Source organism: Festucalex cinctus, chromosome 3, assembly GCF_051991245.1.
Source record: "Festucalex cinctus isolate MCC-2025b chromosome 3, RoL_Fcin_1.0, whole genome shotgun sequence".
Classification (NCBI taxonomy): domain Eukaryota; kingdom Metazoa; phylum Chordata; class Actinopteri; order Syngnathiformes; family Syngnathidae; genus Festucalex; species Festucalex cinctus.
The window spans coordinates 23,993,139-24,021,054 of record NC_135413.1 but is presented as its reverse complement, the minus strand read 5'-3'; the positions used below and the strand labels follow the sequence as shown (position 1 = coordinate 24,021,054).

Below are 27,916 nucleotides of genomic sequence, written 5' to 3'. Positions count from 1 at the left end.
GTGTAGCGATTGACTTTATTTTTGTATTTACAGTTTTTACCACATACTTATGAAGACAATTAAACGCTGCAACTTCACTCCAGGGTTCTTCATTTGTGGTTTAGCTTGTTGTCACCAACATCTCTGTTGAAAACACGACAGTCTCTATCAAACAAACAAACTTTACATACCACCTTTCATACATTAAAATGCAACTCAAGGTGCTGAATGGATTAATCTATCGATTATTCTGTAGATTAATTAATTTTAACAAAGGCCTTTTTCCCCCCATGATTACTGTTTATTAACCAGTGATCTGTGGTTATTTCGTACTTTGTATTTGTATACTGATTTAAAAAAAAAAATGGATTAATGGATTAATTTGACAGCTCTAGTTACTGTGTCGCAATACTTGTGTACACGCACTTGCGCTGCGGATAGACAATCCATTACGGACACTTCCAGGATAATGTATCATCTTCCACAGAATCCTGTCCGCTCTTGTTGTGCGGCGTTGAAAAGCCAATGTATCATTAGAACAATGAGCACTTGAGTTGATGCCTCGCCGACATCCAGCAAACATCCCAGAGATAAAGATGAAATACTTCCACCTATACACTGCCTGACCGCTGGTTTGAATGTTTTTTTTTTTGTTTGTTTGTTTTTTTACAGTTCTCCACACATATTTCTCAGCACCGTGAATCACTGTCGCCAAAGAATAGCCGAGGGGAAGAAATTAGAGCACATAATGGAAGGGGAAACAAAGACGTCTATTTTTGTCGCTGTTATACTGTAATCTTGAACGTCTTTTCTGTGATACGTTTCATCGATCTGAAAGCATGCTGACCGGCGGAGTGCAATTATATGCTTAAAAAAAGAACCGTGAGAGAACCATCTCGTTCGACGGTGTCATGTGCATGCAAGCTGGATTCTATATGGTCTGATGTTGTACAACCATCAGCTTGACTTCTGGGGTCCAACGCGCTTACAGGAAATCGAACGTGACATTTATTATTCAGCTCTCGTTCGGCGACCCAAAGAAAAGCAATTGTTACAGTGTAAAACACTATGATTTTATATCACCAACACCTGTCAAAAATAAGTATTTGTTCAATCAAACCAGATGACCTTTTACTCTGGTAAGGGTTTAGAAGTGATGCAGCACACAACCTAGAAACGCGACATGATATCTGAAGATAAGGTCACCTCATTTACAAGGTCAGATTCATGCTGGAAGATTAACAGATGGTAGCTTTGTATGAGAACAAGCTGCGGTCTAATTCAAAAATCCGCTTGTTTTTGGTCACCATAGCCCATGTCCAGCAGTGTCGATAGATCTAATGCATAAAGAACAGTGTAAAAAATACATAGACCGCTTCACTGCTTTTCAATAAATACAGTTGATGTACAGGAAGCAAAATTAGCGCATTTGAGAATTAATTTCAAATGAGAAAAAAGCCCCTAAACTCTTAATTAATACCATTAACACTGGCATGCTTTCTGACAGTGTTCAGCAAAATAATGACATTATTGAGCCAATTTAAATAGCAGTGCAGTAGGGCTTCATTTAAAAAAAAAAAAAAAAAAAGTACTGTAATTAAACCTGCTATTTTGGCATTTATTTAAAAAGGTTGTATTTCTTCAGGCTGTTTATTGCTCAATGATGGCATATTTTGGTTAATGTTCGCGTTCCTTTCATTCCATTGTGGTAGTAATACAAAAGAGTTCATGACCTGTTGAGTGATCAATTGACCGCAGTGTATCTAGCGCCACCCTTGAGTGCCAAAAAGTGGAATTTATGGATCTGTCATTTCACAGCAAATTATACGACCCCTAACATTTCCATAATCAGGAAGACTTCTTGCCAGTTCAGTTTGATCTTTTGACACCGTCAAGTTAAAAAAAATAAAATTCATTAAAATAACAAATAAAACTTCTGATACCACTGTCTTTCCCAAACACACTTTGTAAGTAGCTAGTTAGCATTTAGCATATGAGAGCCAAGCACCGAGTGTATGCCAGCCTTACTTGTAGTGATTCTAAATGACTTGCTCTTTTGACATGAGACGTATTTTATTCAGCATCTCCAGATGAAGAAGATCTTGTAACATCATTTGTATCTTTTCTGTCCCGAGAAGCTGCGTCACGAATGGTCACACGCTCTTAATTTGAAAAGAAAAATGTACTGTTCCTGTCCCTAACAGCCAACATGAAATGCTAATAGCACCTAGTGGCAGGAACACAAATTTGACTCAATGCTTTACACTCATTTTAATTTTTAAGTTTTTAACTTCATATAACTATGAATTACTTTAAAATTGCCAATACAACCATATTTTGTTTTTAGTTGTTAGTTACAAGAGTACTCAAAACTTGACAAAACAACTATTGAACATTTACAACAAAAATGAAATATGCGATAAATTAAGTTAGCTGTGGAAATCATGCCATTAAATTACAATTTTTAATTAGCAGACAACCCTAATAGATATACAGTACCCGTGTCCACAAGCATCCGGACTGGTGGATTCTTCAGTAATGGTGTGACTATATCAAGGAATGTCTCAGAAAATTTGAATATTGTGATAAAGTCCTTTATTTTCTGTAATGCAATTAAATAAGCAAAAAAAAAACATACATTGTGGATGCATTATAAATCCACTAAAATATTGCAAGACTTTTATTATTTTAATATGGCTGAACTATGGCTTACAGCTTAAGAAAACTCAAATATCCTATCTCAAAATATTAGAATATTTCCTCAAACCAAGTAAAAAAAAGCCATAATCAGCAATATTAAAACAATAAAAGCGTTGCGATATCCCAGTTGATTTGTAATGAATCCATAATGTATGGCATTTTGGCTTATTTCATTGCATTACATAAAATAATGGACTTCATCACAATATTCAAATTTTCTGAGACAGTCCTGTATGAAAACAATACACAACGCAGAACCTCAAAGTGAAGACCACAGTTCTGCTTTTAACTAATTTGAAAAATAATCATCATATCAATGCGTAATTGCCATGCCAGCACTTTGCAGAAAGTGTTGTGGCGGTCAAGAAAAGAATGAAGGCTAACACCACACAGATAGCAACCCAGGACGACTCCTTCCATCTGCAAAACCACAATAATAAATGTAACTCAAGCTACTGATCCACTGAGGCTAAGTAGTCACTTTACCCTGAACAAGGTCATGGCACCGATGATGAGCGGCCTATACAAGGCTAAAGTAACACAATCACCATATATTGTGGCGGTCTGCGGGCCAATAATGAATCATTTGGGTGAGAAAGTGTCAGAGCGGTCCACAGTTATTGTGCTAGCGTCACAGCGGTGACACTACAGAGCGTTCCCACTCGCAGCCTGAGTGACATCCCAGTCCAAGACAGCAGGGACTCCAGTGACACTCCTGAGACCGCCACCTTCCTTTCCAGCTGCCACACAAAAAAGCCTAACAGACCCCGAATTCACTTTGACGTCAAAATATTGGCCTGTCATTTTCAACAAGACATGCTGGACTGTACCATTCTATGACAGTATTATATACTTTCTCCCATGTCAAAAAAATAGTGTTTAAGTGACTTGCTGTGCTAACACAGCCCTCATGGTCAGCAATATTTGGCTGATGTGCCACAGTATTGATCAATCCCGCCCTTGCCATCAACCTTTGACACTCAAGTATTCCTCGGAGACGCAGTGAAGACTTGTGAAGCATTTGGAATGCTAATGAAAGGGGCAAGCGCATCAAATACTTAGCAAGAACAAACTTTTGAAATACAGGTATTTGGAATTGGAACCTTAAACATATCTTGACAATAATATGTTATATGTGACCTCACTAGTCTAAACATGACATTCTGAATTAATATTACATTTGTGGAATATGAGTTAAGAAGCAAAATCCAGCCGTTTTTGTCCATCTCCGGGGGCGGCCATTTTGCCACTTGCTGTCGACTGAAGATGACATCACAGTTGCTCACTCAGGCAACGGCCACTCACAGCTCACCTGTTTTCTGAACCTAAGCTGTGATTGGTTGTTGTTACCTGAGCCCTGAGCAACATTGATGTCATATTGAGTGGACAGAAAGTGGCAAAATGGCCGCCCCTTGAGATGGTTAAAAATGGCTGGAACGCCCAATCACAGCTTCCCTGTTTTCTGAAGCTGCACTTTGATTACCTGAGCAACTGTGATGTCATCTTCAGTTGACAGCAAGTGACAAAATGGCCGCCCCTGAGATGGATAAAAACGACTGAATTTTGCTATTCCACTAATGCAATATTAACCAGAATACCATATTTAGACTAGTGGCTACATAGAGCATATTATTGTCCAAAAAAATTGGGGGTTGACTTCTTTAATTCAGAACTACCGGTAATTGGACAATAGCTTCAATCTCCTTTAAAGACTAACCAAGAATAGAAGCTTTTCAACATTAGTACGGACATTATTCACAAAGCAGTCATTATATTGGAATAAAAAAACACCAGGTGATTAAATGTTCAATGGATTGTGCGACTAACAAGTGGCGGTCTGTGCTGAAAAAGAAAAACACAATGAGAATCTATTGACTCAAACAGAAAAGCATACATTACATCCCCGAGTCCAAATGACACGGCCGACATCCTTCTTATTCGCAATCATTCAATTTGGACTACACAAACATGTCGGAGACAAAAGAGCTTTGGTCGTGCCACCCTGCGCAGGCTCCTTTCCTCGGGCTATCACATGATCTTCAGCAGACATCACATGATTTGTAATGCTGATAATCAGTTTGCTTCAAGGTGCATGCTCCTGTCTTTAATCGAATGCTTCCTCATTCGACAAATGAAATACATCAAAAGTTAATTTCATCCGTTTCTAATTCAACAAAAACATCAGAACAAATACCTGTATTGACATGCTCCAATTCAAATTTGCATATCAATAAATGATAGCTTAATTAATATGACACTGCCATGATATATACCGCATCAGCTCTCTTGGCTAAACTGTAGTCAACTGTGCAATAAACTTAATAAAATTATCCCGCCGTTTAGTTAAAAGCACAAATATGTATGCAAATATTTATAGCTAAGAGCATCCTGGCATGAAAAAAAGCAGATTGCTATTTATTTAAGCCGACATCTGGCGCTGGGGGAACCTTCAGTAATGTGCATTAGCTGTGAGGCTGCTAACCCACTTTCGAGCCACGCGGCCCGCGTCCAGGACGGGGCAGTCGAAAACCTGCCGTCTCGTACTCACACTGGCGTCCCATCTGACCTGCTGAGGAGAAGCGCCACAGGCTGGTTCAAGTGCCGCTGACCTGAACCGCACCGCACTTGCATCGACTGACCTACTTCTTGCTAATGCAACGCTAGCACTGCAACATCGTTTCAGATGCCATGTGGAGTAAATCAAAGAAATTACTGTTCTGACACGTTTTGTTGTTGACCAGTGAGGTATAGCGACAGGCAGAACAATTAAACTATCTTCCACTAGATGGCAGAAAAACATGTGTCCACTTTTTGTGGCATTTTTGCTAGATGGTGTGCGAGGATATTTTTTCTAATGTAAAATACGTGGAAGTACGTAAAAAAAATACGGAATACATAAAAATGTAGAGACTAAGTTCACGTACAGTCAGTAACACCCTTTCAAAACCCAAATATAAACCTTCCAAACCTGAATATTGGCAATATTTGGGGCTTGAAAGGGCATGTAAATGTGCTAAAACCACAATGTGCTTGAATGGGTTACCCGTTTTCTAACCAGAATACTTGCTCACGTGCGTATCTGGGTACCTCCATTGAACGGTACCATTTATTTGTTGACCAAGGAATTGTGGCCTACAGTACATGAATTACTTTGTAGGCGTAGCGGCCATCTTACGTTGCCACCAAACAATAAACGATTCCAACTTGAATACATTCATTGATTTCTCTGGAGCGTTTTCACATTATTTTCTGTCTGTACGGCGCAAATACTACAGTGTTGATAAATACACACATATATACACTATAAAACATATGAGAGACACAACATGGACAAGGAAATGGTGGGTATTTCTACCACTGATCTATATATATGACTGGATAGCCGATAGGCCAAGACTTTTGAGGTTGCGAGGCCGCCATATTGCTCCTCCCAAAAAAACGTTTCTCGTCATACGATCCTATACGCTTACAGTATCGAAATTGGAAAACATATGAGACAGTACTTAGTAGAAATAGCATGATTTATGGTGTTTTAAATGTATTAAACATAAACAAGAGGACTTCAGACATTTTACAACTTGCCTTAAATCAGTGTTTCTCAATTCTGGCCCTCAGGCCCCCCCTAGCCAGCCTGTTTTCCATGTCTTCCAATTCCCAATGCAGCTGATTCCAATGACAGCTAATCAGCCAGCTCTGGAGAAGCCTGATAACGATCCTCACCTGTGTTGCAATTGGGAGACATGGAAAACAGGCTGGCTAGGGGGGGGGGCTGCGGACCGGAATTGAGAAACACTGCCTTAAATACATGTATAAATTACATGCTTAATGATGTTTAGTACAGGAGGAAACTTCTGTCTTCACCTTCCCATTCCCAATTATCTCTTGACTAAAATTGTTTATATGTAGCCTATATGTATAGTCGTATATCCAGCAAGAAGGCAGGACTTAAAACAGAAACACAAGCCACGGCACAATGGAACAATATATACTGACCTAGGTAATGAAAACGCCGACAGTTTTATTTGTTTATAGCACTTTTTGTAGCAGGTCAGGTATAGGGGACATGTCCGGGGAATAGACCACAGCAAACAAACCAATCCAGAAATATTTTTTTCTAAAATAATAATAATAACAATAATAACAATAATAATATAATATGCGTTAATTATAGTGAAATCTAACATCTTCAATTACCGGTACAAATATGACCACACTTAAAATCTCAAAGTCGGAAGAGGTTGCTAATAAAAAAAAGAAAATGGCCTATGTGCAATAAATCCCATTGACTGCCTGCCACATCCATCTGCTGGGAAATACACAGGAAATCGTCAATTCCGATTGATGGAGCAATGGGAGGGAGGGAGGGAGGGAGAGGGAGAGAGAGAGAGAGGGAGAGAGGGAGAGAGGGAGAGAGAGAGAGAGAGAGAGAGAGAGAGAGAGAGAGAGAGAGAGAGAGAGAGAGAGAGAGAGAGAGAGAGAGAGAGAGAGAGAGAGAGAGAGAGAGAGAGAGAGAGAGAGAGAGACAGCCTGCGTCTATACATCTAAACCGGTGTTGTGTAGAGAAAGATCTGGAAGAGGGCCAGGCCCTAAAGTGATCACAGAGACAGCAGTGAGAAAACACCACAGGACAGATCTATTTCAGCCGTAAACATAGAGGCGGGGTCACGTCGACAGCATGGGCTGTTTGAGTTCCCACCTCCTACACGCTCATGCATTAAATAGGGTTCAACAATCACATTCTCCAGTGACTTTAAAAAAAAAAAAAAAAAAAAAAAAAAAAAAGCTGAATATTCTGAGAAGTTCCAACCAAGAATGTGTTCTTGATGACGCAGCAACAGTTGAAAGGACAATCACTTTGTCATGAATGGTGCAGATTAATGTGAGCTTGCCTTTTCCAACAATAAAACAGTAGAAAATCATGCATCACAACTGGAATATTATTGTCTGATATCAAATGGAATTATTTTGATAACAATTCATAGGTGTATGCAAACAACTTAATTTTCAAGAAATAGTATGTTAATTAAACTGCATTTTTTTTTTTAACAGTGTAGCCAAAATTAGCATTTTACTTTTATTGATACACTGAACAATTCACGCCATCCAACCATAGAATTCTTTTGCACATATTACAAAAAATAAAAAATAAATCTTTGTTGATGCTATTGTTGCAATGAGTCATGTAAATCGCATCATATGTTATGTTTAGCGGTGTATCGATCGATTGGCCGGCTGATTTATTGGCCCTGATTTCCTTAATTTCCTCAAAATCAGTTAAAAATTGCTGTTGATATGCTGAAATCAGAGGATTTGGACAATTAAAAAAAAAAAAAAAAAAAGGCTTCAAACGATTACTAAAATAGTTCTCGATTCATTTGATAATCAATTAATGTTGACGGCTCTATAAATGACTTCACCATCGCTACAAAAACCCTCAACCTCCTCACAGACTGCGCGTCAACCTGTGCTTAATGCAGCACTGAATTATCATGCTTTATGATTTCAATAAAATTTGATTTGGTAGTGCACACATTGTGTCCTTGCTGTGGTATAAAAGCAAACATACAACACAGCACATCTGTTATTTATAGTCAGGACAGCTATACATTAATCCCACTGACAATGCCGCTCGTTTCAATTATAGTAAATAGGTTTCGGAACGGCTTTCCGGCAGAGTTTTAATCTCGTTATTATTTTTGGGTCACATTTTGACAGTCTTCTATTTAGCATATTACAGACAAATGCAAATGTGGGGGCCTCCTGGTAGAGTTACAGCCCATATACATGTATGTAGGCTATCGTTGGTAATTGGATTCACTTTTCAGTAAGAAATGTGCGAGGATGGTAGTTTGTCTTTACACTCAGCAGACATTTTATTAGGTAGCTTTAAAGATAGCAATGCTAACCTTTGATTGACACTAGCAAAGAGTATTACAAGATAAAGATGGTGTGGTTTTAGTTTGCAGTGTTTGTTACTCTATTTGTCTACACAAGGCAAAATATGACATCATTACATTGTGCAGTTATACCTAATATTATAAGTCCAGGCATAGGCCCCAGCAAAATAATGATCACGGACGGGTAGTACATTAGTGCTTTAATTAACTTACTGCAGCTTGAGAGTGGAGCACAACTATAACATTGTTTTAGCAACAAATGGTTCAAATTTCTTCACCGTGCTACCGTGATGCTCCCACATTGCTCCTATTCCTACACGGGGCGCTTGCTTCGACCCAGCAGCCTTACAGTATCACTGAGGGAGAGCCTTTTTTTTTTTTTTTTCGCAAATCGTCCTCCCACCCGAGATCCGGAGCCTTAAAGCTATCCGAGTCGCAGCTGTCTGCATCCTGCTGAGACAGCGTGAGCTTCCTTGGTTGCATCACTCGGGTAGAACATGCCAGATTTGACTTTTATCTCTCTCACAGTCCTAGTATCCTTGAATTGACCCTGGATATCCAGGAGATGACGTCACAGTAGAGAGGAAAGGGGGGTACACTTGACAGTAAGTTGAAATAATGGATAACAGCTATGATGAGTGGAATGTGAAGAGACTGTGGCACACTCTGTGATCTCTGAAGATTCAACAAACCGGCAGACCTAATTAACTTCCATCCTGGAGGTGTCCAAATTAATTGATTAAAGGACAACTTATCAATTATCAAATTATTTGACAACCATTTTAATAATTGAGTCATCGTCTAGAGACTTTTTTTTTTTTTTTAATTGAAATGGTCTAAGTCACTGGTGTCCAAACTACGGCCCGGGGGCCATTTGCGGCCCGCCGTCCATTTTTCAGTGCTAAAAATGGCATTTGACTCAGTTCAAATAAAATAAAACAAAAATGTTTGGAGATGGTCAAAGTAAGAAGGGAGGGTATCGAAAAACAGGTGCCATTCAAGGTTATTTTCGTTAACTAAAACTAATGAAAAAAATAAAAATAAAATTCAAAAAATAATATTGTTACCGGAATAAAATAAAAACAAAAATGCTTTTTAAAAAAACGAAAACTAACTGAAACTACATTTTATGTTTACAAGACTAACTAAAACTATAATAATAGCAAATGTCCTTCCTTTTAGTCTTTGGTAATTAATTTAATGCATGAGCCTCTAGGGATGATTTTAAATGTGATTTTTAGTAGGTTTATTTTTATATAAACCGTAATAATGTTTGAAAGTATGTCACGCAGAAGTGAGCTGCAGCCAATAGAAAAGTACCTTCAGATAACGTTGCTCCCATGCTGTTTTTTTTTTCTTAAATATTGCGCACAAGTAATATACATAAAAAAATACTAATACTGAACACTAACAAACTCAACTAAAACTAAGCATTTTTTAAAGAACTAAACTAATAAAAACTAACAGAACCACCCTGACAACTAATAAAAACTAACTAAAATGAAAAATTACAAATCTATAATAACCCTACTGCCATATTACAAATAAATTGGTTTATACATCCATCCATCCATTTTCTTGACCGCTTATTCCTCACAAGGGTTGCGGGGGTGCTGGAGTCTATCTCAGCTGGCTCTGGGCAGTAGGCGGGGAACAACCATCCACACTCACAAGCACAGCAAGGGACAATTCGGAGCGCCCAATTAACCTGCCATGCATGTCTTTGGAATGTGGGAGGAGACCGGAGTACCCGGGGAAGAGCCACGCGGGCACGGGGAGAACATGCAAACTCCACCCAGGAAGGCCGGAGCTTGGACTTGAACCCGAGTCGTCAGTACTGGGAGGCGGACATGCTAACCACTATCCACCGTGCCACCCTTGGTTTATATACTGTAGCATATTTTATTTTATTTTATTTTAAATGCAAAAGCACAAATTGTATTTTTTTTTCTTTAGGACTAAACACAATTTCTCTTCATAACATTATGTGGCCCTTGCGTCCTTGTGATTTTCTGTATGTGGTCCTCAAATGAAAAAGTCTGGACATCCCTGGTCTAAATCTGATTTCAGCCTCTGAAAAGTGAATGATTTTGTCCTTGTTACCTTGTTTTTTTTTCATCACTAAACAATACCAAATGAGGGGGGGGAACAACCATCCACATTCACAAGCACACCTAAGGGACAATTCGGAATACCCAATTAACCTGCCATGCATGTCTTTGGAATGTGGGAGGAGACCGGAGTACCCGGAGAAGAACCACGCAGGACTTGCAATACGTGCAATTGGTTAAAAAAACAAACAAACAAAAAACACTAATTGTGAAAATTTGTTTGATATTAATCGATTCTAAAACTATTCGATAATGACATATGTGTCAAACTCATAATCATTTAAGTGGCTCGCTAAAGTTAATCGTGTGTCACGTTTCCTGCTCAACTCAAAATTCAAAACAGACAACTTTTCTCATTCGCATCACACCTCAGGAAAATTTTGAGTCTTCTGTTTACCTAACTTTTCTGTTTTTGGAATATGGGTACCCAGAGAAAACACTCTACAAGCATCTAGAGAACATGCAGTACTCCACAGAGGAAGGTCAAGCCCCCAACTGTGAGGTGAATGTGCTAACCATGAGTGCAACGTGTCGTTCAAAACTATCCATCAATTTGTTTGATATATTATATATTTCATATAAGGTAATTGCTTTCACAGCCATAGCAGCCCTTTGAGGGAAAGCATTGTGGAGACAAAAACAAGTTTGACACTCCTGATGCACACTCTTCAATGAACCTCACATGCATGCGTTTGTAATGTGGGAGGAATTGCTGGCAAAACCCACACGAACCGTAGCAAAAAAGATTTCAACCGAACTCTTGAGGCAGACGTGCTGCCCACCTTCCAAACTTGACCCAATACACCTTAAATCACTGGTCACATCAGTACACACGCCTACAAGCACGCTGCCAAAATGTCAGCTACCATCCACACAGCATCCAGGTCAAGTCCAAGTTAGTAAACCATGACACATTTCTTGTGCAGGGCAGCGAAGGATGCTGAGGGGGCTTTGCAAGCACCGCTTCGCCTGTACCAATGCGAGGACTCGCTACACTTGCAAATGCGACGAGAAAAAAAAAAAAAAAACAAGTAGGTCACTCATATATTCATATGTCAAAAGCGGACAGTCCTCAAATTCCGTGAAGAAACCCACTTGAGAGGCTTTAAGATTCTAATTGAGCGATGTTAGATCCAAAATCGAGAGCGCGCTTGCAAGCGGTGAAGTGAGCCATTAAAAGACCGCTAAAGCACGGGGAGAGGTCGTCTGCAGGCGAAGAGGAGGATGACATGTTTCCAGTCGGAATGTGCGGAAGCAAAAAAAAAAAAAAGCACCGGACTCCTCCGAACCCTCCGCGGAAAAAGAGTGAAGGTGAGTTCCTACCTGCTGTCGGTCCGCGTCTCGTTGAAAGCAAGCGAGCTCACGGCGAGGCGACACACACATCACAGACTCGTGCGCGCACGCGCGCTCACACGCACACATTCAAACACGCACGCCGCCTCTCCTCATCACCAAGCCCCTCCTCATCCATCTACACATGCAGAGATGAGGAAGAGGAGCACGAATATTTGCGTGTCGTTTTTTTTAAGGACTGATCGTCACTGAGATGGGGCACACGGCGAGATTCCTTGAAGTGAAATGTTGTCAAGTTGAGTCACGTGATGCATACACGCACCCTGACACATTCGACTCGGTGTGGAAAAAATGCACCTGCCAAAAACTGTGACGATCCAAATATAAGATGTGACACCCTGCAGCATACAACCAGGTTACACTTCACCAAAGATTCCACGAGGGGTTTCATATTATTTTCATTTCATTTAAATCAAAAACATGCTCCTCTACTGGGATATAGATTTAATTCAGGGTAACTAATCGAATATATTTGATGTGTCAAACAAATCCTTCCTCTCAGTTTAGAATCTCAGTGTGGGTGGAAGTGTCACACTTAAAAAGGTTGTATACTTCCCCCTGCCGGCGTCTTGTGTGAACTGCCACCCCAGCGAATATTTTGAACACCGAAAAATACCAATAATAATTTATTAGGGAGTGTCATAAGTGTTCAAAAGAAAAATACATTAAATACATTTTATCATATGGGTTGAATATATCCATGCATCTCACAGTATTCTTAGCATTACAACAATACAATGTTGATTATGGATTACTTGTCTCAGCTTTCATTACTTAAACAATTAAGTTGGGTTAATTAATTTTAGAAGATTGCCTGTGAAGTACTGTGATTGGCTAGGTACCAAAGCTGTAGCTGGGATAGTCTCCAGCTCACATGCTAGATTGCTTAAAATAAAATAAAATAAAATAAAATAAAATAAAATAAAATAAAATAAAATAAACCAAAATAAAATAAAATTTAAAAAAATGATACGTTACATGTTACGTGAGCTTGAAGTATAAGTAAGATTTGCCAGAATAAAATGTATTTTTCTTTACTAAAAATATTTAAAGGTTATATTCAAATAAATAAACAGACTAATTGCAAGGAATTGCATTTTACTCTGCTGCTTGACATTCAGATTTGTAGCAAAGAACCCATTAAATGGAGATCCTGGAATGGAACGTTCTACATTGCGCTTGTCATCTATAGTACAGTATTTTCACCTAGTCTCTTTAGCCACACCCCCTTGTATCATCCAATCAGATATTAGCCTGACCATGCGTTAACGTCACCTTAGGTTCCCCGCTTTCTGTTCATTGGACTTTAAATTTCTCCTTGTTAATAACTTTTCATCTTAAACATCTTAAGATGAATCACAGCAAGTTTGAAGATGATCGGATAAATTCTGTAGAAGGAATTCATTAAAATAAGACCCCAATGAAACGACCAAAAAAATGGCAACACGTTCAAAAGTAAATCAAAATGGCGGACTTTCTGTTAGGTTCAGCATATGGATCAAAAATAGTTTTTTGTACCTTGAGGGCTGTTACATATGTCTTCAAATTTTGATAACTAGATGAAACATACAACCGGGAATCCTTCATTAAGTAAGAATTTTGAAACGCAAAATTTGATGCCCCGCCTCTGGGGTATTTCCTGTTAGGTTTAGCATATGGCACCAACAGACTTTTTTTTGTAGGTCGTAGGCTGTTACATATGTGTACCAATTTTCGTAGCTCTCGGTTAAACATACAACCGGCAATGCTTCGTTAAGTAAGAGTTTTCAAAGTCTAAATTTGATGCCCTGCCCCGGTCATATGTCAAAAACTTTAGATTTTTTTTTTTTACCCTGAGGTTGTCCCATGTGATTTACGCAAAGACCTATTCAAGCATGAATGAGTTAGCATTTTACTTCACTGCTCATCAGTCAGTTAGAATTCACAGAAAAGTACTTTAAAGGAGATAACTTTCTGTATGTACCTAATTTTCTACGTATAGCGCTGTAGTGGCCAATTTCCTTTAAGATATGCACAATAGTATCCAGGTTCCATGTATGAGTATTATGTTTCCACAATCACAATTTAGAAAAACTACAAACGGGCTCAATCGACAGACAGATCATCATCCTGCCGTACGCTTCACTTCCTGATGTCCCGCAGTAACCAGAAAACATTTCGTAGAAATTCACCCTTCAGTGCATGTTATTATATTGATGCCAATATCCTGTAATGATGTGCTTTAATGCTTTGTTGCCAAGAGCAACCAACTTCATCCACTTGAACTTTGTTCCCTGGAATTATCACCCGTGACAGACAAGGCCGTCAAACAGCAAAAGGGGCCTGCATGGTCTTATTTTGTATTCAAATGTGATTTTTAACATGGCAGAGGAATAACTGATTGTTCTGTTGGTAGTAAGATTTCTGGAGATTGTCTGTTGGAGAGTCCACTGTGTCATATTTAGTTTAACACAACCATTACTGTATCTGTCCCACCACAAGAGGGCAAGCATTGACAACAGATTTTTAAAGCATACAGCAGTATTTTTTTGGTCTTTCTTAAGTACTATTGGCAAATGCATTTTATTTAAAACCCTTTCATTCAATAAAGAAAAGTAATTTTTGTTTGAACTGTAAAGGGTGGGCAGATTTTATGTCAGCAATGCTAATTATTAATTTTGAACTGGACTATCATATTGTGAACTCTTCTAAAGTATTTTGGTTATGTTTTCTTTTTGAAGCTAAATGAGGCTTTGAACTATTATATGTCTTCGTTTGAGCTAAAAACAAACACACATGGCGAGACCAGAAAAACAAAAACAAAAAACAAAACGACAATGGGTACTTCCAAAGACGATGTTGACTCTTTAAATCAGGTTACCTGAATGCCAGTTTGGACTACTCAGAGATTTATCTCTCCAAATATATTTAAACATAGACACAGTCATTCATCTAGTTATGATCTTATACACAAATTGTATGTAATATTTGGGAAACAACGGCCAATCAGGAGCTGTGTTGTGCTTTGGGATGTTTCCTAGGCAACCGTGACAGATGAGAGAGGGAGGATCAAGCGAGAATGCAGGGGGTGTGTTTAACATTCGCTGCTTTCTTGCTTGATTTAACCTGTCTGCCTCCCTCAAACAGACCCAGATGTTCAAACCCCTCGTCTGCTGTCTAAAACAGACTCACTGCACTTTGACCTTTTATCTGGAGCTTTCGATTAATCCTGCTCAAGGAAATCTGTATATCAATACAAGGTAAGGCAATGATTCAACAAAGTACTTTTTACAGCTATTTTATGCTGACAGTGTATTCTTTCAACTTTTAGTGACTTTCACAAATTCTACCAGCACATCTATGTGGGTAGCGGAGAAGATCCGTGTTTCAATGGAGAGCTCCATCCTGCCCATGTCATCAAAAGAATTCAACTTCAGGATCAGCGACATCATATTTGGGGAAAAATCGGACAAGCACAAAAGAATTTCCCACTTCCCAAATGTCATTACCCCGGACAACATCCCAGAGTTCTGCATACCGCCCACCATTCCGTCCCTCCAGGAGCTAAAAAATACGGAGCCTGGCCGAGCTGCTCGCATAGCCAAAGCGAGCCAATGCGAGAAGTCTGAGGTGGAGGCGGTGCACCACGAGCCCCTCAACCCGCACATTATCCAGGTGGAGAGCGTGGACGAGGGCCCCTACGACGGCTGTAGCGACGAGGAGACAACAAACGCAGACCCTCAAAGCCAGGCTGCCTTGTCCCTCCCCCATATGGCTAAAGCGCAGACCTGCTACGGCTTTTGCACCTTACTGGAGAGCCCTCACACGAGGAGGAAGGAGTCTCTTTTCCACTCCGATCCAGGTTCCTCTCCCCTGCTGCTGCCCAGGAGCCGGTCCGCCACCTGCTCCAAAGTCTCCTCATCCCCCTTGTCCTCGCCTTCCTCCTTTAGCCTCAACGCGCTGTCCTCCCGACTTTCCCCGAGAGGACGCAATCTCAACTGGCAGCCGGCGCCGGACAGCGACACAACGTCGTCTACGGAGTCGTCTCCCTTCAATTCGCCCCTGCTGACCAGATGCCCCGCCAAGTCGTCACTCTTCAAGGCGCTGAGTCACGAACTGCTGCTATCGAGGAACATGAGGAAGGCAATGGTGTCCAGGAATAATTCCTTGTCCACAGATGAGGGCAGCTCGACCGACAACAGTCCCAACGTGATGAGGAGGGCATCGGAGGGCGTAGGCGAGAGCCTCTCCGGATGTTATAGTCTGGCACCCCCGACTATCTTCCCCATGGATGTGACCCTGCATAGGGAGCGGGTCCTGAAAGAAAAAATGGTGCCGATAGGGAAGGACGGCAGCCTGAGACTCTCAGCAGAGTACTGCCCAGACAACCAAAGACTGAGGGTCCGGCTGATCAGTGCCGAGGGCCTGTACCCTCTGTCCGTAGACTCCAAGATCATAAACTGCAGCGTCGGCATCTCGCTGTCTCCGGGGAAAGTCCAAAAGCAACGCAGCACGGTCATCCGAAAGAGCCGCAATCCCATCTTCAACGAAGATTTCTTTTTCGACGGCATCTCGGAAGAAGACCTCAGCGTGCGCTCCCTTCGCTTCAAAGTGGTCAACAAAATGTCCACCCTTAAAAGAGACTATCTGCTGGGTAGCTGCGATTTGCCTCTTAGTACCATTGTCACCGTAAACCATTAGTACTTCCAAATATGTTGTTAGAGAGGAAGTCAACCCCCCATTTTTTGATAATAATATGTTCTATGTAGCCCCACATATGTTATTGTGATTTTTATTCCCCACACTTTTTTTCCGCCTAACAACTCCCACATAATACTTCCAATTTACACCGTTCAAATTTCAACTAGCTTCAAAAATTAACGCCTCCCGGGGCATATATCGTCTGATTCCACATTACTTACAGTATTTGCACAATTTAATGTTTAATATCAACTTTTCCCCATTCATTTTCAATGGGACGGACAAAGTAATTTTTTACGCCCACTTCCATACATATAACTTCATTACTCATCATTACCAGGTGTCTGATACTGCTTGGCGACATAGTTGGTAAAGTGCATTGTCCAGTAACCAGGAGGTCATAATTTCATAATTTATCTCTCAATTTACTTCATAACCATTCCACATCCATTCAGCATTCCCACACAATTTCTCCATAAATTGCACTTAGTCTAGTCTAAATATGGTATTCTGGTTAAGCAGCAAAATCCAACCTTTTTTATCCATCTCAGGGGGCGGCCATTTTGCCACTTGCTGTTGACTAAAGATGATGACATCGCAGCTCAGCTTCAGAAAATAGGTGAGCTGTGACTGTTCATTGCCTGAGCTGAGCAACTGTGATGTCATCTTCAGTCGACAGCAAGTGGCAAAATGGCCACCGCCTTAGATGGATAAAAGCAGCTGGATTTTGCTTCATAACTCATATTCCAAAAATTTAATATTACTCAGAATGTCATGTTTAGACTAGTGAGGTCACATACAACATATTATTGTCAAGAAATGTTTAAGGTTGACTTCCACTTTAAGGTATTAAATTATTTCTTTTCATTTTTTTGTAATGTAACAAAATTTTTATTGAATAAATTATGGGAAACATCAACTTGGTTTATGTTCAATTCAGTGTTGATTCTTGAAAACCTCATTAATTGTGTAAACACTACAAATAATAAAAAGGAGTTGTGTTTTTTGAAGTCAAATATTATGAACTGATAAAAATAAAAAAAAGGCAATACCAACAACAACAAAAAAAATCCTTACTTTTTTAAATTCTAAAAACATAACTACATGGCTGCTTTCATGTTTAGCTGTACTAAAATGGTTGCTGCATCAGGTGTGAGAAAACAATAGTGTCATGTTTCTTCCCAAGCCTGCTGTTTTCATCCTGACCTTTTCCTCTGATTGAAAATATCACTAGAAACCAGAAACCTTCGTAAGGTGTTTTTGCAACCCCCCATTGATTATGCATTTTGTTTTTAACAAGGTAATAAGGACCAATTCCTGTGAAAACAACTTAGCAACCCAAATACGAGTCACAGTACAACAGATTTTATTTTGGTATTATTTTCAGAGGACTTAAGTGTATCGCAAAGCAATATACACACGCGTGGTGTTGTATGTTTGAACAACTCAGCAGGACCGCAGAGCCTAATGTACGTGTACACTTCAAACATCCTGCAGCTTGCAGCAATAAAGTGCAGGCTTGGACGCCGCCACTATAGCTGCTGGTTAATGTTTAATGGCCTTTTCCCGCAAGGCTGGGAAATGCTGTGATAGAGAACTGACACCACACGGTAATGACACAGCATAATGTGATTATTGCATGTAAATATCTATTGCTACTTAATCTGTGTCATAAAAAATAATAGACTAATTGGAAGGCTCATAATGACACACACTTTGTAATGCTAATACTTAATTGTAGATTGGATTCTTTGGATTATGCAGTTGCGAAAAAGGACAAATATAACTTGTCATGATCCACTTTCATTTAGTCTGTAGTGCACCAATCATTCATGCAGCCGAAATCCAGCCTCAGCTATTATGATGGAAATAAGGGATTGTCTTTCTGCAGTACATGGCCCAATAAATCAGCTTTTGTGCTACAACAATAGATAGGAGAAGCATGGAACTGACAGAAAAAAATAAGAATACGCGGCAGCATGCATTTCTCAACAATAGCTCTTTGCACAGGATGTGTTGTTTTCAGGTCCTCCGTGGAGGTGGATCCCCTCGGACACTTTTCAGTTGAGTGTTGGCTCAGCTGTGTAATACCTGTAATAAACGTAAATAACCTGTGATTCGCCTTGCTGCTCGACCACTGATAGCATCTGAGGGATTTCCACTGATTTACATTGGTTTTAGCCCCATGCTCACAGCTGGCCATCAAATAGTAAAAGTCAAAGCAACATGTAGCAAACTACCTTTAAATGGGAAGTCAACATTAAAGATTTCTTGACATTAATATATGTGACTTCCTTAGTCTAAACATGACATTCTGACTAATATTACATTTGTGAGTTATGAGTTATATGATTGTGAGTTACAATATGAGTTGTGCAGCAAAATCCAGTCATTTTTTGTCCATCTCAGGGGGCAGCCATTTTGCCACTTGCTGTCAATTGAAAATGACATCACAGTTTCTCAGTTCTCAGGTAACAACCAATCACAGCTCAGCTTCACAAAACAGGTGAGCTGTTATTGGTCGTCGCCTGAGCAACCTTGATGCAATATTAACGCAATATTAACAAAATACCGTATTTAGACTAGTGAGCATATTATTGTCAAAAAATGTAATTTTTATTTATTTTTTAAATATGTATTTATTTATTTATTTTATTATTATTAATAATAATTAAAAAATATATATCTTTATCGTCACTGCTTGGTGCAGATAAGAATTGACGTCCAGAAATGATAAAAGACAACCTATAATAATTAACGACTGCAAAGATCAATAAATGTGTTTCAATTATCTCCCACTGACAACACAGTCAAAATTGGAGGTTGACGGGCATCCGAAAACAGATTGTGTTTGAACAAATTAAAGTCACATCATTTGTGTGATATCGCAAGTATTTTACTGTGCTCTCTACAAAAACAATATTCAGATATAAACGGCTGTGCATATATCAAAAGGGCAACCTGTGGTACTTAAACCTGATCATGAGAAGTGATATTCTATTGTCTGCAGGAAGCATCTGTGCGTCATAAATGTAAATGCACCAAAGGGGAAGTACACCAGCTTAATCTTGAGTATCTGAAAACAGTTGCTTGGTTACCTGCAGTTACATGAATGCATTTGCCATCACTAATGCATATTTACAAAGCAATTAGCTGGGGGGGGGGGGGGGGGGAACAATAACTACATTCTGACATTTTATAGATTTATTTTCAAATGTCAGGCTTGCTATTTGTGCCAAATCTATCTGGTTGCTAAAAACAGTGTGATAATATTTTCATGCTGAGATCAACAAACTTGGCTCCTCCCCGAGAAATGTCTCACATCCACATTCTAATGTAAACACTGTGGCCACAGCAGGTCTCTTATCGGGGGCTTATGTTTTACCAGGTTTTCTTATAACGTCACTTAAAAGTCAGTGTAAACACGTGGGAACCGATTAAATCAGTTTCATGTTTTCTTCTCAAGGCGAGCTGCTTGACATTTGGGGGTGATAAAAGCTTGAAAACAATGAGGCGTTGTTACCATGATGCATTGGGAAACCAACGTTGACATTCACTACTGTATACACAATAGCTGATCAATACCATACATGCAAAGTATCAAGCGCTCCATATTTTGACCTAGATTATGAGAGGACACAATATTCCATGATGTCACTGTTATGTGATTGGAGTTGTTTTAGGACCATGAGATCACTTTTTATGGCTACCCCTTCAAATTGGCAAACAGCTTTGGCGATTAGCACAAGTAATGTAAACGAGCACACGGTACAATATTAGAAGTGCGTCACAAGTCAGATTGCAGACATGTTTCAGGAGATGAAAACTATACGTGACTGACATAAAAAGCATCAATATCTCTCCAAAATGTCAGTTCGTGAAACGCTATTAACACTAGGGTGAGACAAGAATTTCAAAATTAAAACAAAAACTGACACACTACAATGTAGTTGTTCTCACCAGGAACTATTTCAAACATTTGGAATCACTGAACAATCTGGTTGTGCTATTAAATTAGAAAATGCTAAATGCTAAATGCTATCTTGATTGACAGTTCAACAGCTGCAAGCAATTCAATGCACTCACCATTATACAACGTGTTTTGCTTGGTCCCGACAGCTATTGGAAGCTAGCTGTGCCATTTACCTCGCATCATCCCGCATTGGAAATATGCCGCCAGAAAAACTCAACTTGCATTTGTTCTGGGCAGCAAAAACAGTATTAGGCTAGTAGGACTACATTTCCCATAATCTTACATAAGGAAGCAGGAAGTAGTTCTAGTTCGAGTATGTTTGCGGTTTAAGTTAACAGTTAAATTACTTTTTAAATGGTTTATCACTACGAATCGCTAACTGTGATTGACATGCACATGGCCCAAACAATTAGCTTGCTGACTGGACTATATATAAAAAAAAAAAAACGTAAAATTTTAGGGCGTTTGGCGCCCTGCGCACAGTGATTCTCAAATGGAGGTACGTGCATATTTGAAAACATATTCAAAAAGTATATTGTAAACAATTTTAAAAAAAATATCTGAGTACATAAAATTAATTTTATATTCAGTAGACTTATTCAATTTCAGTGTCCTAAAAGCCTAGCATTTGCTCCATACCAGAATGGTTTGAAAACTTTATTTAAAATTCAGTTAATTATTTCTTTTTGAGTTTTACTATGGTCCCATGGATGACATGTTATGTTGATAATAATTTGTATGTGCACAAATATTTATTTATTTATTTATTTATTTATTTATTTATCCATCCATCAATTTTCTTAAAAACCACTTGTGCCTCACAAGGGTCACGGGGGTGCTGGAGCCTATCCCAGCTGGCTTTGGGCAGTAGGCGGGGCAACCCTGAACTCGTTGTCAGCCAATCACAGTATTTATATATTTATGTATGTATTTATTTATCTCTGTCTTTTTTTTAAAAATTATATCTTATTTCCAAATGGTTCAAGAGACCACATAAATACAAATAGTTTTATTTTTTTTTCTTCAATCACAAATGTTTTCCGCTGTTTAGGGGGTACTTGGTTGAAAAAATACTTCACAGGGGGTACGTCACTGCAAAAAGTTTGAGAACCGTTCTTCATGACCACTTTAGGCAAAGGCAGACTCGACCATGGATTGGATTCCAGTCAATCGCAGAGCACCTACACGTTACCACCATTCCCGTTCACATCCACGTTGTCACTGATTGGGAACTGAACCCACAGCACCTGCACGGATGTCACGCAGGTGAATCACCGTCATCGTCAGTGATTCATTTCGGGAATTTGTAAGCATCAGTTCAGCCGTCCCCCAGCAGGTGATCCATTCCTGGCATAGGTCTGCTCAAAGCTAGTGTAGTCCACTAATTAAATGCTGCCATTTTAATGTCACGTGACAGGTTCTAATGTAAACATTTACTGGAACTTACGCTTATCTCTCGTGACATTGATTGAAATTGTATTATCTGTACTGTACACCTGCCTTGTGCAGCACCGCCCACTCATTCCCCTTAGGCGCTACATTGAGCTTAGTCAAAGCGTTGATCTGTTTGCTACAAAACAACCACACACAGATGGAACCGGACCTCCTCTCATTTAATCACACTTGTTAAACAGAGTTGTGACGTTTGAACTCTTGCAACCCTGATCTGCTTTTTCAGTTCACGAGAAAGCCACAATCAGGCTTGCAGTGAGGGTTGGTCATTGGGTTTGAACGTCATATCTCATCAGGAGTCTGTCTGGCTGTATTTTTCCTTCATCCCAACCCCATGGCAACAAGGCCCAGCTTCAGGAGGGGGAACCATGGAGATCCTGCCTTTCATGTGTGAGATGCTTTTATTTGACTCACACATTGATCCAGGCTGCTCTTGTCTGAGTAATTCAAGTGCTAGTGCGATTTCCTCTCCAACACCAGCTGTCAGTACATCGTGTAAGCACTTTTATATTGTAGTTCTTTTAATTATTCATACATAAAATGTGGTTTAACTTGCTACGTTGCTGCAAGTCGAGTAACATGAACAAGAGGATTTGTGACTTGTAAACACTTGTTCTCAAATACTTCAAAAACATTGATGTGTATAAATGTATTTAGGTTCGATATTTATGTTAGATAGAGTTAAAAACATATTTTGGGCTTACTGGAAATCAATCCAATGTCCTACATAAAACAGCCTTCTATATAAAACTACCAATGATCCCAGGTCATGATGTTCAGCTAAAGGCAAACAAAGGAGCGACATGATGACTCTTTGTTTGCCGTTCTTGTTTACAAGGGCAAGTGACTGATATAGAACAAAGTAAATTGCAGCGTGGTAGTGCGCCTAACATTTCGACCACTTTGACACGGAGCTTTTACCTCAAAATAGACCGCTGAGTTTAACCATTAAATGTTGGCTTCAATCCTAGCGTGCGCCTTCAAATCAACACGAGGCTCATTTTGCGCAGCTGTCAAAGGTCGAGAGCACAGCTGTGAGTGGGCTAACTGTCTGTTTTCCAAGCATGAATGACTAACTCTGTAAAAATTACAACACAACACTAAAACAAGAAGTCAATCGACAGCTCGCTAGATAGCAGTGAGCATTAGTAGATGACATTAGGCTAATAGGCGATTACAATGTCTGTACCTCATTATCTATAACAAGAGGTTTTTGGTTTTTTGTTGTTGTTTTTTTTTGGGGGGGGGGGGGGGCAGGTCCTAGACAAGATGGACCAAGGAGAGCCCTGAAAAAAAAAAAAAAAAAGAATGTCATTGATATGGATAGATCAATGTCGGCCATCTTGAGGATCCTCCTAGCCACCAGCTAGTGATAGCTAGTAAAAATACCATAAGCGGAATTCAGTGTGGTTTCCTAATTTTAAAACCTTTGAGAATTTTGAGGTTCCATATAGTAATTACGATCAGATGTGATATGTGCCTATTATTTTGGTACAAAGAGAACATAACAGCAACTATGTATTGTGAAATCTTACACTCGTGCAGTGAGTTAAAAAGGCCACACAGCTGAGATGTCAGCAGGATTCGTGTTACTCACGATGAGACATGGCAAGTGTTGGTACATGTTGGTGTTATGGTACACCACAAAAGTTTTTGTGTTCTTATGTTTACACACAAGTATACAGTACATATTGAATTAATGATGATGTCATTTCAATTTACTCACACATTTACTGCTTATCGATAAACATAAAGCTCTTCCTTCTGCCTGTCACTTTTCACTTCTGGCATTGACAAAGACATTTATTTGGACTAAACAAATAATTTGAACCAATTAAGATAGGATCTCTTACGGATACTAATGCGCTTTAGCACAATGGTTGTAAATCACAGATCTGTGTCTGTGCTATACGACTACTGTGAAGACACACCCTCATAATGATCATCAAACATGAGACACAAAGCTACTGTTGTCGGAGGGTCCGTGAAACTTATGTCACAATGGGATCATGTGCAGCAGAGAGGTCCAGCTGTCTGCCAGGGCTAGTTTAAAACATCAGATGATATCTGATACGCGTCAGTCTCCGTAATTGCCTTTAAATGTAATCTCCTGCATGCAGCAGGCTTTCTGTGCGGGGCGATTTAATTTTAATGTTGGCTCATGAGAGGACTGCCCTTTGCTGGACGTGATGAATATGGACCTTAAGTCACAATCACATTAATAACTGTTTAATTGTTTATGGCACTTTATGGAGAAGAAGTTCTTTCTCTCTCTCTTTCTTTCTTTCTTTCTTTCTTTCTTTCAAACTCCAAACTTTCAAACTTCCGTGCCAGAACTCATTTTTTGTGCATTTTTTCACAGAAATTAACTAACTTGAAATTTTAATATTAAGGAGGTGCTATGTTTGTCCTGCGTACAATTCCAAATCAACAAAGAATAATTAGGCCTACACTTTATAGGGCAGTAAAAGACGTAGAGAGTAAATACAACTAAGCTATCTTGCCATCTCGTGGGAAATTGTGATATTATGATTTAAAATTACACTTGATTTGGTACTGACAAATTAGCATTTTTGTTGTTTCCCCCCTTTTTTTCCCAATATATTTTAATATGTGGAATTCCTCCACCCAGTTTTTTTTTTTCTTGGGATTTTCTCACCACATTTATTACCCGTTTTTCATGGAAAACATATTGAATGTATCAGTTAAATATTTTTTTGATTTCATATATATATATATATATATATATATATATATATATATATATATATATATATATATATAGTCTTGGTTGCTACACGTGCATAATCACTGCCTTATTGTCTCTGGCTCACAGACGCCATTGTCACAGTTTCCATGTCCGGCTTCGTGAGAATCAAGAGTCGTGCCTCAGGCCCCATCACAGACCGGGGCGGAAAACGGAAATGACCTTGTATCTTTGCCACATTAATGCAGGCATGCATACACTTAGAAGCACTTCATTGAAGGCCCGAGACAATCAGTGTGTAGTATCGGGCTCAGAATAGATTCCAAGAAAGAATGATTGGCACGTAGAATTTTTTAAGATAACGTAGAATTTTTTAAGATAACCAATGACCTGCAACACCTTTCTGGCTTTACAAAATAAATCATGCTGAGTTTTTGCCCTTGGGTGCTCCAAAAAGGATTTGACAAATGAATAATAATTATTATTTTTCATTTTTTAATTTATTTTACTCTTGTGTGACAGTAAGAAGGTTAAAATGTTTCTTAAAACTTTAAAACCTGTACAGTCATGAAAAAAGGCTTCAATGGATAAAATGTATACTCGATTTGTGTATTGACATACCTTATTATATGACGTTAATAGGAAACGTACAAAGACTGTAATTATCCACAGAGCTGCATAATGGCTACACTTGGTCTGTGCTGCCCTCTGCTGGTATCCTTCCTTTAACTCAATTTCTCTTTGAATCTTATTTTCTCAATGAGAAATCAAAATGAACAAACGATCTAAAAACGTTCATATTTCTGTCCGGAAACTCTAAGCACTTCAATGATTAAAATCTAATGCACAAAGGCTGTTATGACGCACACCTTAGATAGATGAGCTAAATTAAGGGATGCACCTTGCATATCTATTCTATTCTGGCCCAGTGTAATTATTTTAAGCACCTGAAAATGACGTATGCTCTCCTCACTGAAGCACATGTGCACAACCAATCATGGAGACAAGGACTCATGCATGTTAGGAAACACACTGAGACCCTTTCTCTCACTCTGCTATTTTTAGTAGACACCAATGCCTTCCGGCATAAAAAAGAAAAAGAAAAAAATCCCATGAATATGGATTGCGTGCTTGGCTGTACGCAAGGCTTTACAGCAAGACAGCAATGATTCAGACAGACAAGCAGCAAATATTCTGTGTGTGTTCGATAAATACTCAACCAGGGTAGGGAACGTTTTAAATATTTGGAGCCGTATCAAATATACGGACCCTGGGTTTGATTTTAAAAGCATGGGATCGAAATCACATTCATTTAGAAATAGCTTGTCAAAAGCAACTTCTCTTCATTTGCTATTTCCATCTTGAGTTCAAAGGAATTTATTTCAAATTTCCTGTTCACGTGACACATGCACTAGCATGGTACAGCGCCCCGCTGGTGCAACAGCAGGCTTTTGTTGCTGTCATATTTTTATTCACCTCCCAAGCATGTTATTTTGGTGATCAAAATGAGAGCTTGTTAAAAAAATAAATAAATAAAAAAATAAAAAATCAGCATTCAACATTACACAACTAGACTAAGTGCGTGAATTTTTTAAACAAGTTGAAATTTGAACAGTGTTAATTGGAAGTATTATGTGACGGTTGTTACACGGCAAAAAGGTGTAGAGAATAAAAATCACAGTAACATATGTGGCAATGCTTCCCACACTGAAAATGTAAAAGGCTGAGACTAGTGGCTAAGTATTTTGATTGATGATAAAATGAAAATATTTCATTAACAAAACTAGTAAAATGCTTACAAATTAGACCAAGTGCAATTTCTGGAGAAATCGCATGGGAATGCTGAAAGCTGAATACTAATAGCTGAATGCTAAGATTTGAATGCATGTAAAATGCTAATGAAATACATTGAGAGATATATTTTAAATATATACCCCGGGAAGCGTTCATTTTTGGAGCTAGTTGAAATTTGAACAGTGTAAATTGGAAGTATTATGTGACAGTTGTTGCGCGGCAAAAAAGGTGTGGAGCATAAAAATCACAATAACATATGTGGGAATGTTTCAGCATTCCCACAATTATTTACCTGTAATTTACACCCTGAATATGAAAAATAACCAGTGGTCTTTTCCATCACTCTCATGCAAGTTATCTCTCCATCTAGCCTGCCCTTGACCTCACACACTTTGCGAGTCAATATTATTCAAAGGCCGTCCGTGGTTATTCCTTTAAATAGGCCAATTTAGGCTCGGTGCACATGCATCTTGTCAGACAGGTTTATTTTGGTGGGGCTCCATTTTCTCAAGTCTCCTTGGCCATTAGGAAACATCCTTGAGAAGGAGGCCACAAGGCGTCTGTACTTTTCTGTACAGGTGAAAAATATAAACTTTAAAAAAAAAAATAATAATAATAAGATTGCAGGTCCTGCAAATTTTGGCAACGGCCAGCAGGGAGAGCCCCAACTCTTTTTAACAACCTCTTTAATTAGTACGGCACGTGAAGCAAGATTGTTAGTGTGCTGTAATTTATTTCAAAGCATTTGAAAAAGAAGTCATGTATATTGCACTGGAATGTAATGTAAATGCCATATAACATTCAACATTTAATCACTTTATGTCACTGTGTGAAACATAAAATATATTGGGGTACATTATTTTATTATAATCAAAACCTTTATTGATCCAAGGAACCATTTTAAATGACAACAAAAAATTATCATGGAACACCAATAAACAAAAATACTGATGTGATATCATGTCAATTTACTCACAAATTGACTTCCTAAGAGTTAAATTGATCAAATGAACACAAGAACATTTCATTGTAATCAATTTCAGTTAACATTCTTTCAAGTTGATTGTTTTGATGTTACTGTGTTACTGATACTCGAACATTAACAGTTCACCAAAATAGGAAGAGAGTATACTTATACAATACTCAGGTATACATCTTCATCTTCTGCAAAATCAAAAAAAAAAAAAAAGACGAAAATTACTGCAGTTTACTGAGATTTTGTGACTTTTCTTTTTCTTGCATATCCGTATGCCCAAAAGAACCCTCACAT

At 38.9% G+C, this 27,916-nt stretch overlaps 2 protein-coding genes across 11 annotated transcripts in view; one reads left to right on the top strand and one right to left on the bottom strand.

Annotated features, from left to right (window-relative positions):
* The window catches only part of c2cd4a (C2 calcium dependent domain containing 4A), a 49,966-nt gene extending 32,648 nt beyond the window's left edge, over positions 1–17,318 (top strand). For 3 of the 6 annotated variants that reach the window (XM_077516884.1, XM_077516886.1, XM_077516888.1), the window contains 3 exons: positions 11,614–11,998; positions 15,167–15,279; positions 15,351–17,318. In XM_077516884.1, the coding sequence (XP_077373010.1) occupies positions 15,380–16,720 (1,341 nt within the window). In that variant the 5' untranslated portion in view covers positions 11,614–11,998; positions 15,167–15,279; positions 15,351–15,379 and the 3' untranslated portion in view covers positions 16,721–17,318. Of the gene's footprint in view, positions 1–11,118; positions 11,190–11,613; positions 11,999–15,166; positions 15,280–15,350 lie in introns of all 6 variants that reach the window. The other 3 variants (XM_077516885.1, XM_077516889.1, XM_077516887.1) reach the window with 2 other exon arrangements.
* tln2b (talin 2b) overlaps positions 1–21,053 on the bottom strand; it is a 122,023-nt gene extending 100,970 nt beyond the window's left edge. For 4 of the 5 annotated variants that reach the window (XM_077516878.1, XM_077516881.1, XM_077516880.1 and 1 more), the window contains exon 1: positions 12,011–12,156. The gene's annotated coding sequence lies outside the window, so the exon portion shown is untranslated. Of the gene's footprint in view, positions 1–12,010; positions 12,157–20,806 lie in introns of those variants that run through there. The other variant, XM_077516879.1, reaches the window with a different exon arrangement.
* Positions 21,054–27,916: the final 6,863 nt, after the last annotated feature.